At 36.1% G+C, this 12,139-nt stretch overlaps 1 protein-coding gene across 5 annotated transcripts in view; it reads right to left on the bottom strand.

The window, feature by feature from the left end:
- LOC105488979 (glutamate metabotropic receptor 1) overlaps nucleotides 1-12,139 on the bottom strand; it is a 425,749-nt gene that overhangs the window by 33,485 nt on the left and 380,125 nt on the right. For all 5 annotated transcript variants that reach the window (XM_011753528.3, XM_011753529.3, XM_071096567.1 and 2 more), the window contains one exon: nucleotides 4,364-5,294. In XM_011753528.3, the coding sequence (XP_011751830.2) occupies nucleotides 4,364-5,294 (931 nt within the window). The remainder of the gene's footprint in view (nucleotides 1-4,363; nucleotides 5,295-12,139) is intronic.

The raw sequence follows: 12,139 nt of genomic DNA, 5'->3' as shown, positions 1-12,139 counted from the left end.
TAGGGTACAGTGACTATAGTTAACAATAATTAAAGAAGTTAGAGGATAGGATTTTGAATATTCCCAACACTAAGAAATGATAAATGTTTGAAATGATAGATGTGCTAATTACCCTGATTTGATCATTACACACGGTATTCAGGTATTGAAATATTACAGTGTACCCTATAAATAGGTATACTTATTATCTGTCAATTAAAAATAATAAAAATTTAGCAGAGCTATAAACATAAATGAGAACTGTATCAAAAATGAAAAGAGGAGAACATGTCACTTCTATTTGGCTGTGATAGCTGTAAGCTCACTAATACATCGCTTTTCATAATCAGAGGAAAGAAAATCAAAATGCTTACCCAGGGCATAATGACTAATGCTGCAGGCTTATTTGCTTCTACTGGTGGACAAAATATGTTTCTAGCAGAGAACAAAGTGGAAAATTTCCTCAGAGCATCATTCCATTTAGAATTTCACTTGGTTCTTGACTAAGTTAAAAAAAAATACTCAAATACTCAAGAAATAATCAAGGTAGCATAATAATATCCATTTACTTAGTAACCTATATTTTAAAATTACTTCCTTGTGTCAGTCTGATGCCTTTAGGGAGGAAGGATTGTAACTGTTTTTAGTTTTGTACACAATTCTGCATGCAAAACGTCATAGGAATGTATTGTCACATTTCAGCTCCATGTGCCATCACATTGTTTGGCACTCAGTGATTTTATTTATCTAGGATTTAACTAGAGATGTTAGTTTGGCATGTAATCATTGATATAATTGCTCTTTAAAGAAGTATGTCATTTACATGATATTTGAATTTTTCAGTTGAATAATATTAACTCATTTTGCCTTAAAAGGAAGTGTTAAATTACTTGGATCTAATTAATTTACTTCCTCATTTATGTCCATGGATTTCTGTTTTTTTCTATTTCCAATAAATAATTTTTTTCAATATTTTTAAATCTACTGAGTCCTGAATATTTTTTCCATGCATGTTCATTTTTTAAAAAAGCTAAAGAAATGAGAGGCGTCAAAGGTAACTTCAGTTGATCTCACAGGCATACTAGGAGTATGGGACTTCTAATTATAAATAACTCAAGTAACCCAAACACCCAGTGTATTGATAAAACTCCTCCTAAATTATATTCCAGAAAATGTAAAGCAAGTGGCCAAACCTTTGATTGTGTCAGATATTCAGCTGTGAATAAAATAAAAATTGAAGTAAACTTTGCTAAAAACAGACACGCAACATCATTCCAACCACGTATCTCAGAAACAGCCTGTCATGAGAATGCTGTTGGACTTGCAATGCCTCAAAACAATGTTCAAGCAGATAGATCAGTTGGAAGCTCTTCATTACAGCATCTGTTCTGTGTTTATAGCTACACATGCAGACTGCTGAACACCCTCAGTGTACCATAAATGTAGGAATTACACATCCAGAATAGCAATAAACTCATTGGGTGATGTGTTCTCTAGAGTTTTTAGCCCCTTTGCTTCAGTTGGCAAAACTCTAGCAGATTTTTGCTGCTGTAAAAATATTAGATTGTTTGTGGTTTTTGTAACTTTAGAGACAAACTAGGAAAATATAAAATGGCAATGAAAAGGTAAAAACATAAGCACTGAGATTCTTTTTTATATACTAAAATTACAGTCTCACATAGTTACGACAGGAGCAACAGGCAAATAAATGAGAAAAATGAGTAAACATATGATTGTTTTCCATAGAAGGTTAGCCTCAAATACTCTCTCCGGGTCAGTTCATTTGCTTGGTGCATATTGGAGTAGGTATAAGTTGTATTCAGAAAGCTGCAGGTTAAAATTTTTAATTAGAAATGTATCTCTTATTAAACAAATTTAATAATGCTTGATAAATTACAGCTAAGAGTTCAACAATTTACTGATGAAAGCAGTACTTCCTAGACAACCAATCCAGTTAATTTAGATCATGCTGATTTTTCTCTCAAAAGCAAGATCCCACATGAAATTAATTTCTAAATTTCTAATAACGAAGGGAATGTTCTCAGTTTCTAAGGAAAGTGGTTCCAGGTGTGGGAAGGTAATCTCTTGCAGCAATGCCTGGCCATGAGAGAAATGCTCAGCATTGTTAATGTGACATCAGATAGCTCCAACTCATCTCTACAGCACTGCATACTCTTCATTAGTCACTGTTCTCTTAAACAGGTGCCCATATCTGTCTGTACATAGAATCACTGGGAGAGCTTTCAAAAATGCATATGCCTGGGAACCAACACAGGATAACTTAATTATGTAGGTTTTCTCTTTACCTGAAATGGTTAGAAGAACATCTTTCAAAAATGACCCATACCCAAAAATTAGAAGAAAGCTTCTGAAGAACCATAATAAAGGCAAGGTAGTTGGAAACACGGAGTGGAATAATGGTGGATGTTGTAATGGGACCCTCAGAAAACCATAGGTGATGCAGTAAAGTGAATCTTTTAATCCTTGTGAACACTCCAGTTTAAGGGATGCCTTCTTTCTTTTCATTTTCTTTCCTCTTATTTCTTACCTCTTAATGGAAATTGTTAGTGATGCCATTTTACATCTAGACTAATTGTTTATTTTTTTCTTCCATTTCGTGGCACTGTTGGTTTGCTTTCTTGCTCCCTGTTAACTCCCTGCCAGGAGTTTGCTACTGAGGGCAGTTTGGCTAGAATAAAAAAACATGGTAAGAGAAAAAAAAAAAAAAAAAAGGCTAACCAAATTTTATGATCAACATCTTATAACGAACTTAAAAATTGATATACCAAGAAGTAAGCATACATTATTAGCTTCATCCTAGTTTTGAAAAAATTAGGGATGTCTTTACTTGAAATCCATAAAATGGATTTCAAAGATATGTTTTCCCAAAGATTCCCTTGTTAGATTCTCAAGGTACATAAATTCTGCAAAAGATGCCCATGTTGCTGCTTGGAAAGTAAAGATACAAAACCAAGAAATTTAAAGAATGTAAAATTTTTGGCATGTGTTAAAGTGATAAGTTTCATACAAGTTAAGACCTAGACAAAGAATAACTAAGGGGAAATACATTGAAAAGTTACAGAAATTCTACTATCACATTTGGGATTAAGAAAATTTTAATAATAATCATGATAATATACACATTGTTTAATAATTATTTTATCCATCTGAATCTTTCAGCAGTAACATTATTTCCCCTCATTTTGTAAGTGAGAAAAGTAGTCTGCTGTAAATTTTTATAATTTGTATTTATTTATTATTATAATTTTCTTAATCCCTTTTTACTTTTAAAAGATTGTTTGAAAGAGTAAAATTAATGCTGCTAGTGGAGAAAATGACTTAAATTTTGGATAAGTCGGTTACCTTTAGAACTTCAAGCATCCCTGCTATTTTTGAAATAAAAATCATTACATGAAATTTATTTTCATGGGTCACAGAAAGAGGTGACGTGCAAATTTTAACATATGCTTCTTCTCAAAATAGAAAAAAGATAGGAAAGTGCTTATCATACGAACAACTCAGAAGAATTATAGAAATAGAATTTATCTGGACTTTGAATAGAATTCATCGGGACTTTAGTGTTCACACAAAGTCTCAAGATTTGGGCTTATCACCTGGTTCCCTTTTTTTTTTTTTTTTTTTTTTTTGGTGCTTTATGACTAAGAAACTATTCTGATCATGACATTGCAGTAGCAGAGATGACCCAATGTATGTATAACATCGTGGAACATGTTTATTACAATATACATTCAAGTTCAATAAATAAGAGAGATATGATAAGATAGTTGCTTGCAGGATCTTACTTTAGGACATACTTGGTGCTCAGTAGTGATCAAATTTTGACATGGCAATTTCTCCAGGTGCTAGGTTTTCCTCCGCTTCACCCCAGTTTAGAAGTGGTGTGATTCCAGAATGATTAAAAAAAAAAAAAAAAAGAAAGAAAAACAGAAGCTACCTTCACCATGGTCAGAACCAGACATTATAATTAGTGCTTGCCTCTCTGACCCAGCCTCCAGGGGCACAATGATGCTCCATAGGAGGACCCATGCAAAAGGGAAAGTTACTGGCAGAACCGAAGCTTCCGCTTCTAGGCAAGAATAAGGATTGTTTCCTGCTCCTGTTCTTTCAAAGAAATGAAAACAGAGAGGAGCCTCAGTTCTGCATTCTTACTGCAACAGAATGTGAGATTTAAGAAAGGGAGAAAAGATTAAGAAAGGAAGAGGAAGACACTGGAGAAATGGAAGAGACAACTCAGAAAACTAGAGGAAGATGGGGGGAGAGAGAGAGAGAGAGAGAGAGAGAGAGAGAGAGAGAGAGAGAGAGAGAGAAAGCGAGACAGAAAAAGGAAGAGAGAAGAGAGATAAACCCAGGTCAGATAACTCACTTGGCATTCCCTGTCCCTGCCTTCTTTCTTCGGAAGATGTTGAGGAAAGTGTTGGAGCGGCAGGGCAGCTTGCCATCGCCAACATGCATGCGGACAACATCAGAGGTGGTGAAGGCACTGCGGACATTCCTCTCAGGCTTGGCAATAATGATGTACATCTTGGGAGTGAACATGCACCCCAGAGCCACTGTTACACTGAGACTCACTGCAAAGCAAGTTGTGATGATCTTGTAGTTGCTCCCAAAGTAAATGGGCACAAAAGCTAGCCAGATGATACAGGTGGTGTACATGGTGAAGGCGATATATTTGGCCTCATTGAAGTTGGCGGGCACGTTGCGGGTCTTGAAGGCATAGTAGGTACAGCTCATGATGAGGAGTCCATTGTAGCCCAAAGGTGCCACCACACCCAGGTTGCTGGTATTGCAGATAAGGTAGACTTCCTTGATACTTGGGTAGGATAGAATGGGCATAGGGGGCTCCATGATGATCAGGGTTACCACCAGGGTAAGTTGCACACTAATCAGAATTGAGGCAATGATCACCTGAGCCCAGGCACTCATGAACCTGGGCTTCCGGGTGCAGATCTTCTTCTTGCTGCCAGCCAGGATGCGTGCAATGCGATTGGTTTTAGTCACTAAAGCAGAGTAGCACATCGCAGAGGAGAGGCCAACCAAAAGGCGCTGGAGGTAGCAGGAAGTGGTAGTAGGTTTGGCAATGAGAGTGAATGGGCACACATAACCAAGGAAGATGCCAGCTAGAATGATGTAGCAGAGCTCCCGACTGGAGGATTTGACCACTGGTGTGTCCCGGTACAGTACAAAGATTAGGGTGACAAACAAGGTAACAAGGATTCCCAGGCATGAGAAGGCGATGGCTATGATGGATTCGATGTTGCTCCACTCAAGATAGCGGACAGGAATGGGCTCACAGCCTGTGATGAGAAAAATCATTTTAGCATGAATCCAAGGTTTCTGCTAGGAATAACAACATGCATATTAATCACCAGAGACACAGTCATCTTTGCATCCTTCATGATTTATGGCATTTAATGCTTTTTAAAAAATGCTCACTATTACACAAATAAGGATGCATCATTGTCTTACCTGACAATTATATCCCCAAACTTAATCTCATTACAAGCCTAATGTGACATACTTGAACCTATAAAAATGATTTTTTCTTCCAACATCAGCATTATAAATAGATGCCATTCTGTGGATGGGACTCGGTTCTACATGTTCAGAAAAAGAAAACACCCAAATAAAACTTTATTTCTAGTGAAGGTTAAATGATGATTATGGGATAGAATAAATTATTAAGAAATAAACTAACAAAACTTTTCTTTTGATGCAGTCATTGTCTATAAGCAAGTCCAGCTCATAGACAAGTCGTTTTTGGCCAGCAGAGTGCTTTCAATGTAAATTTCATCGACTTCTTTACAAGAATCTGCATTCTCCTGTTTACTGCATAACTCTATATTACACCTTAAATCTCACTCCTCGACTCATGAATCATGAATGATTTGTATCTGAAACTGGAGGGCCTTTGAGTTAGTAACCTCTAATGAACTTATCCAAGAAGAATGAAATCTCCCCTAACCCATCTCTGGAAAGGAAAGACCAGAATTTGTTTCTAAATGCCTGGCTTATCTTTTCTCTCTAGATGGAGAATCAAATGTATTTTGTATTTCGGGGTGAGAGAAAAATCTGTCAGGCTCTGGGACAACCCCTTCACAGAATTTTGTAATCACAAAATATTTGGTCTGGGCCAATATTTCCCAAATTGTGAGAATAAAATCATTTCCATAAATTTAGGAGAAGACTCATTGTTCTGTAGCCATGACAACAAGGAACCACCAGAACCAGTGCTAAACCTGTCAGTCAATCAACAACTTGCCTCAGTGAACATGTGTTTGGATGCCAAGAAAGTACTGTCAGCCTTTACTTCTGATAATCACTCAGGCAGGATCAGAATCACTTCAATAAATGAGTGCCAACTAATCAACAGTCTCATATGAGTAATCGTATTGCTACAGGTGATGTCAGCCAGCTCTCAGAGTCTGCAAGGTTTTCAATCCCTAAACTCCACACTTTCTAAAAACTCCATATAAAATGAATAGTCTTCTGCTCAGATAAAATGTATCTGCCTAGCATAACTATCCCTTACTATAGTAAGCAATTTGTTTCGCTTTTGTGTTTTTTTTTTTTTTTTTTTTGAGATGGGATCTCACTCTGTCGCCCAGGCTGGAGTGCAATGGCACAATCTGAGCTCACTGCAAGCTCCGCCTCCCGGATTCATGCCTCCACCTCCCAAGTAGCTGGGACTACAGACGCCCGCCACCATGCCTGGCTAATTTTTTGTATTTTTAGTAGAAATGGGGTTTCACTGTGTTAGCCAAGATGGTCTCCATCTCCTGACCTCATGATCTGCCTGCCTTGGCCTCCCAACATGCTAGGATTACAGGCGTGAGCCACCACACCCAGCCAGCTTTTGTGCTTTTTTTTAAAAAAATTATGTATTTAGCTTCAGCATGTTTCATATTTCTAGAGGCTTCACCAAGATAATATTGAACACCCCTTATTTGATAACATTCCAGGAGATGCTCTGATCAACAGGGTCACTCACTGGATCCCCTCATGCCCACATTCTGTCCTTCCCACACTACCATGTGAGTCAGTCTCAACGATTTTCTTGCTCAGGCTAATTTTACTGAGCTCTTGTTGCTGAATTTATGTGGTTATCCTAGGATTTGTAATCATGTAGGTCTTTATATAGAAGGCCATTAAACTTAGGTCTTTGGGTAAGGTAATTTCACCGGTATCTTTATATATTAAGTCACATAACCTTTGGTTTTGAAATGCACCATTTGGTAATTAGACATAAGCTTTTTATTATGTCAACAAATATATCACTTTAGAGATACACAATTTGATAAATATTTTTTTCCATATCTGTTTATTTTTGCTGTTTCTTTGCTTTTGCTATTATTTAGATACATATACAAAGTCTTATTTTATGGGTCTTTTTTGTTTGTGAGTTTCTTTTGTTTTGAGTCATCTTTTTCTGTTGGCTATATAAGCGATAGTACCTAAGCATTAGAGGAACATGTAAGCCTAAGAAGTGTCCAATCCAAGCTGGCCCTGAGTGCTGTTTGGAGATCCTTTAAATTGATAACCAATTTGTCAAAAGTGGTAGATCACTCAGCCTTAGGTTTCTTAGAATACCTTTACAAGAATACTTCCTGTGTTGTCAACTTATGAAAGATGACTTTATTTTAGTGATTGTGTGTTGCCTTCCTACACTCTATTTGCTTTGGGAATCTAAGACACCATTAGCAAGCACACACTTTTGACAGAACTTAGTGGCCTCTCTTCCTTGTGTATCAGGAATTCGTCTCTGTCTAAATACAAACATTTTTCTGGAAGAACTTATTCTTCCCACATAAAGTTACACATTAATTCTATTTTTTTTTCCCCAATACAGGTCAGACAGATGATACATAAATGATAGATAGATAGATAGATAGATAGATAGATAGATAGATAGATAGATTGATAGATGATGGATAGATAGGAAAATAGATATTTAAAATAACAATGGCCGTATGGGAAGTTTTGATATGATGAAGTTGATAAATTAAAATATTTAAAAGAAGCTCTAGACAAATTGGGAGATAAAATACCACAGTTAATTGTCAATTTCTTTAGCTGGCATCCTACAAACAAATTTTCCAATTCAAAGATGATTTTTGTCAAGGCTTTGGTAACCTTCTGAACGCTGCCTTCTTTTAATTTCATTCTTTTGCTATGCAACTTTACCTGACTCTCTAAATGAGCTACTCTGTCATCAGAGTTTTTACTGGAAAAGAGTATAACATTTTAATCTTTCTAGAACATAAGTCAGATCTATAGAAGTTGAATTAAAAAACTGGTATAAAGCCAAATTAAGATCTATAGTTAATAATTTTCCTAAACTTCATGAATACAGAACATAATGCTTGCTATAGAATTTGGAAATTTTATTAGATATTTATTGTCCATACTGCAAGTATGTACCAATTAATTCAATTAGTTGTTAGCCTTTGATGGAGAAAAATGTTTAAATGCAAGAGTAGAAAAGAGAAGATTAAAATAACCCATTGGTGTAACATTTAAAAAAGAAAAATAGAAAAGGTATTGCATAAGGCACTTTCAGAAGCTTTTCTTTCAATAAATACTCAAAGTTGTAAACTAAATAAAGATGAAAAATAAACTTTAGGAAACTTTCAAATGGTTCTAAAATAGACTCAACAACTAACATGAAAAGGATCATATTCTCTCCCTCTGTAAGTAGGCTTAGATCTCCTGAATTAGTTGAATCAAATGAGGAAAAAACAGTTAAAATGTAAAATTACCAATCTAGAAAATATCTAATATGTGGCTTGACATTTCCAGATAGAGTTAAAAAGTAAATAACCCAAATCAACACAATTATGGATCTTTCAGTAAACAAACTAAAAGATCTCTGTTCTCTGTGGCTTGGGAGTCTATGGAAGAAAATCTGTAGATATCTCAAGCAGAAGTTTCATTTGAAGAATATTTGTGAAAACTCAGTATATCTCATGAAAAATGAGCAACTTATTCTGGAAGGACAAGTTGGCCAATTAAACAGCAATGGAAAGACATTTTCAAGATAGTAGAAGATATGTCCTGCTCATGCTTCATTTGTAATTAAATTAATTTGGAAAAAAATGTATGGGACATTGATAAAATTGCAAAAGAAACCTTTGAGCATCTCCAGATGGATTGTATATGGTTGTCCCTCTCCGTGAGTTATTACTAGGTACTAGTTCAAATAGTGTGCTTATTTTATGACTCTGTTTAAGCATTCCCCTGTTGAAAAGCCACAATCCTCACAATGGCTAAAATACAGTTAGATTTTTATTTCTTAGCTGAAACATTCTAATATATAAATCCAGTGATATGAGTACATTTTCACTAGAATATTTATTCATGACCTCATCATTCCCAACCCTCTAGAAAAATGAAAGGGAACCTTGATACACTGATGTTCACACCCATTAGTGATTTTAAACTGAAGTTCTGCACAAGCCTCCAGAAGCAGAAAGAGCATGGAAGTTAACTGCCGACCCAAGGACCTTAAGGCATGCTAATAACCGTATGATGATCTTCTGTGCAAGATCACCATTATAAAATTCTTATATATATCATTCTCTCCTTTGTATATTCTTGCTTATTCAAACTTCTTTCCTTACTGATTTAAAGATATACAAATCTGAGTTCATCTTTACTATTTCTCTTACTACTAAGAGGAATTTATCTGAACCTAGATATTACTAGCGACAATCATCATACTAACTCAATAGTTTAGTTATATCAAGCTATCTTTAGTGGACATCATTTTAGAAATTATATAAAGGTCTTTGCCCATGCCTATGTCCTGAATGGTATTGCTTACGTTTTCTTCTAGGGTTTTTATGGATTTAAGTCTTACATTTAAATCTTTAATTCATCTTGAGTTAATGTTTCTATAAGGTGTAAGGAAGAGGTCCAGTTTCAGTTTTCTGCATATGGCTAGCCAGTTTTCCCAGCACCATTTATTAAATAGGGAATCCTTTCCCCATTGCTGGTTTTTGTCAGGTTTGTCAAAGATCAGATGGTTGTAGGTGTATGTGTTATTTCTGAGGCCTCTGTTCTGTTCCATTGGTCAATATATCTGTTTTGGTACCAGTATCAAGTTGTTTTGGTTACTGTAGCCTTATTGTATAGTTTGAAGTCAGGTAGTGTGATGCCTCCAGCTTTGTTCCTTTTGCTTGGGATTGTCTTGTCTATACAGGCTCTTTTTTGGTTCCACATGAAATTTAAAGTAGTTTTTTCTAATTCTGTGAAGAAAGTCAATGGTAGTTTGATGGGAATAGCATTGAATCTATAAATTTTGGACAGTATGGCCATTTTCATGATATTGATGCTTCCCATCCATGAGCATGGAATGGTTTTCCATTTATTTATGCCCTCTCTTATTTCCTTGAGCAGTGATTTTATGACTAAAACACCAAAAGCAATTGCAACAAAAGCCAGAATTGACAAATGGGATCTAATTAAACTAATGAGCTTCTGCACAACAAAATAAGCTATCATCAGAGTGAACAGGCAACCCACAGGATGGGAGAAAATTTTTGCAATCTATCCATCTGACAAAGGGCTAATATCCAGAATCTACAAGGAACTTGAAAAAATTTACAAGAAAAAAACAAACAATTATATCAAAAAGTGGGCAAAGGATATGAACAGACACTTCTCAAAAGAAGACATTTATGCGGCCAATGAACATATGAAAAAAACTCATCATCACTGGTCATTAGATAAATGCAAATCAAAAGCACAATGAGATACAATTTCATGCCAGTTAGAATAGTGATCATTAAAAAGTCAGGAAACAGCAGATGCTGGAGAGGATGTGGAGAAATAGGAATGCTTTTACACTGTTGGTGGGAGTGTAAACTAGTTCAACCATTGTGGAAGACAGTGTGGCAATTCCTCAAAGATCTAGAATCAGAAATATCATTCAACCCAGCAGTCCCCAGCAATTCCATTACTGGGTATATACCCAAAGGATTACCAATCATTCTACTATAAAGACACATGCACACGTATGTATCACAGCTCTATTCACAATATCAAAGACTCGAACAAAGTCAAATGCCCATCAATGATAGACTAGATAAAGAAAATGTGGCACATATACACCATGGAATGTTATGTAGCCATAAAAAAGAATGAGTTTATGTCCTTTGCAGGGACACGGATGAAGCGGGAAAACCATCATTCTCAGCAAACTAACACAGGAACAGAAAACCAAGCATCACATGTTCTCACTCATGGGAGTTGAACAATGAGAACATATGGGCATAGTGAGGGGAACATCACATGCCAGGGCCTGTTGGGGCATGTGGGGCAAAGGGAGGGATAGCATTAGGAGAAATACCTAACATAGATGATGGGTTGATGGGTGCAGCAAACCACCAAGGCACGGGTATACCTATGTAACAAACCTGCACATTCTGCACATGTATCCCAGAACGTAAAGTATAATAATAAAAAAGAAATAATATAAAGGTATGTTATGCTAACTTTTCCAATAACAACACTCTGCATATGCAAAGATTGCATGAGTTTAGTTATTTGAAAAGATTCAGAAGACTTGCAGAAGACACTCATGTAACAATTTCATTTAAAGTCAAAAGGTATAATATAGTGTGAGAAAGACAGTGCACATCAACACCAAGGGACCGACAGATAACCAGGTGCGAGCTCTCTAGGTGCCTATTCACACATGGATAGACTTTATCTGTGGATTGGACTACCAGGGTCTCTATCACAAACAGTGGCTTTGGGTTAGCTAGGGCAGAAGTTTCAGTGGAGTCTTTTTATCACCCCCAAGTCATGTAGCCAAGTCAGTAATTGGTGGTTTCAAGAGAAATCCATCAGTGAGCAAACTGGATTTGGTTGCCACCAAACACATTTTAAACTTTAAACTGCATATCGTAAATCCAAGTTCCCCTAAAGAGACCAATAGTCAAAGATAGATACTAAAGCCTCTCCAAGGATAATCATAAAGTTGTCCAAATCTAGCTATAAAATAACTCTGTCCTATACAGTACATCAAATACAAATGAAGAACAATGTTGTTATGCTAGAGGGGATATAAGTAGTCTCGTGTTGTAACAGTAGCAGTTTTTCATGACCCCAGAAACACACTTGCAACTCTACTACAGTT

The sequence above is a fragment of the Macaca nemestrina genome, chromosome 5 (genome assembly GCF_043159975.1).
Source record: "Macaca nemestrina isolate mMacNem1 chromosome 5, mMacNem.hap1, whole genome shotgun sequence".
Taxonomy (NCBI): domain Eukaryota; kingdom Metazoa; phylum Chordata; class Mammalia; order Primates; family Cercopithecidae; genus Macaca; species Macaca nemestrina.
This window is presented reverse-complemented; position numbering and strand designations above follow the sequence as displayed.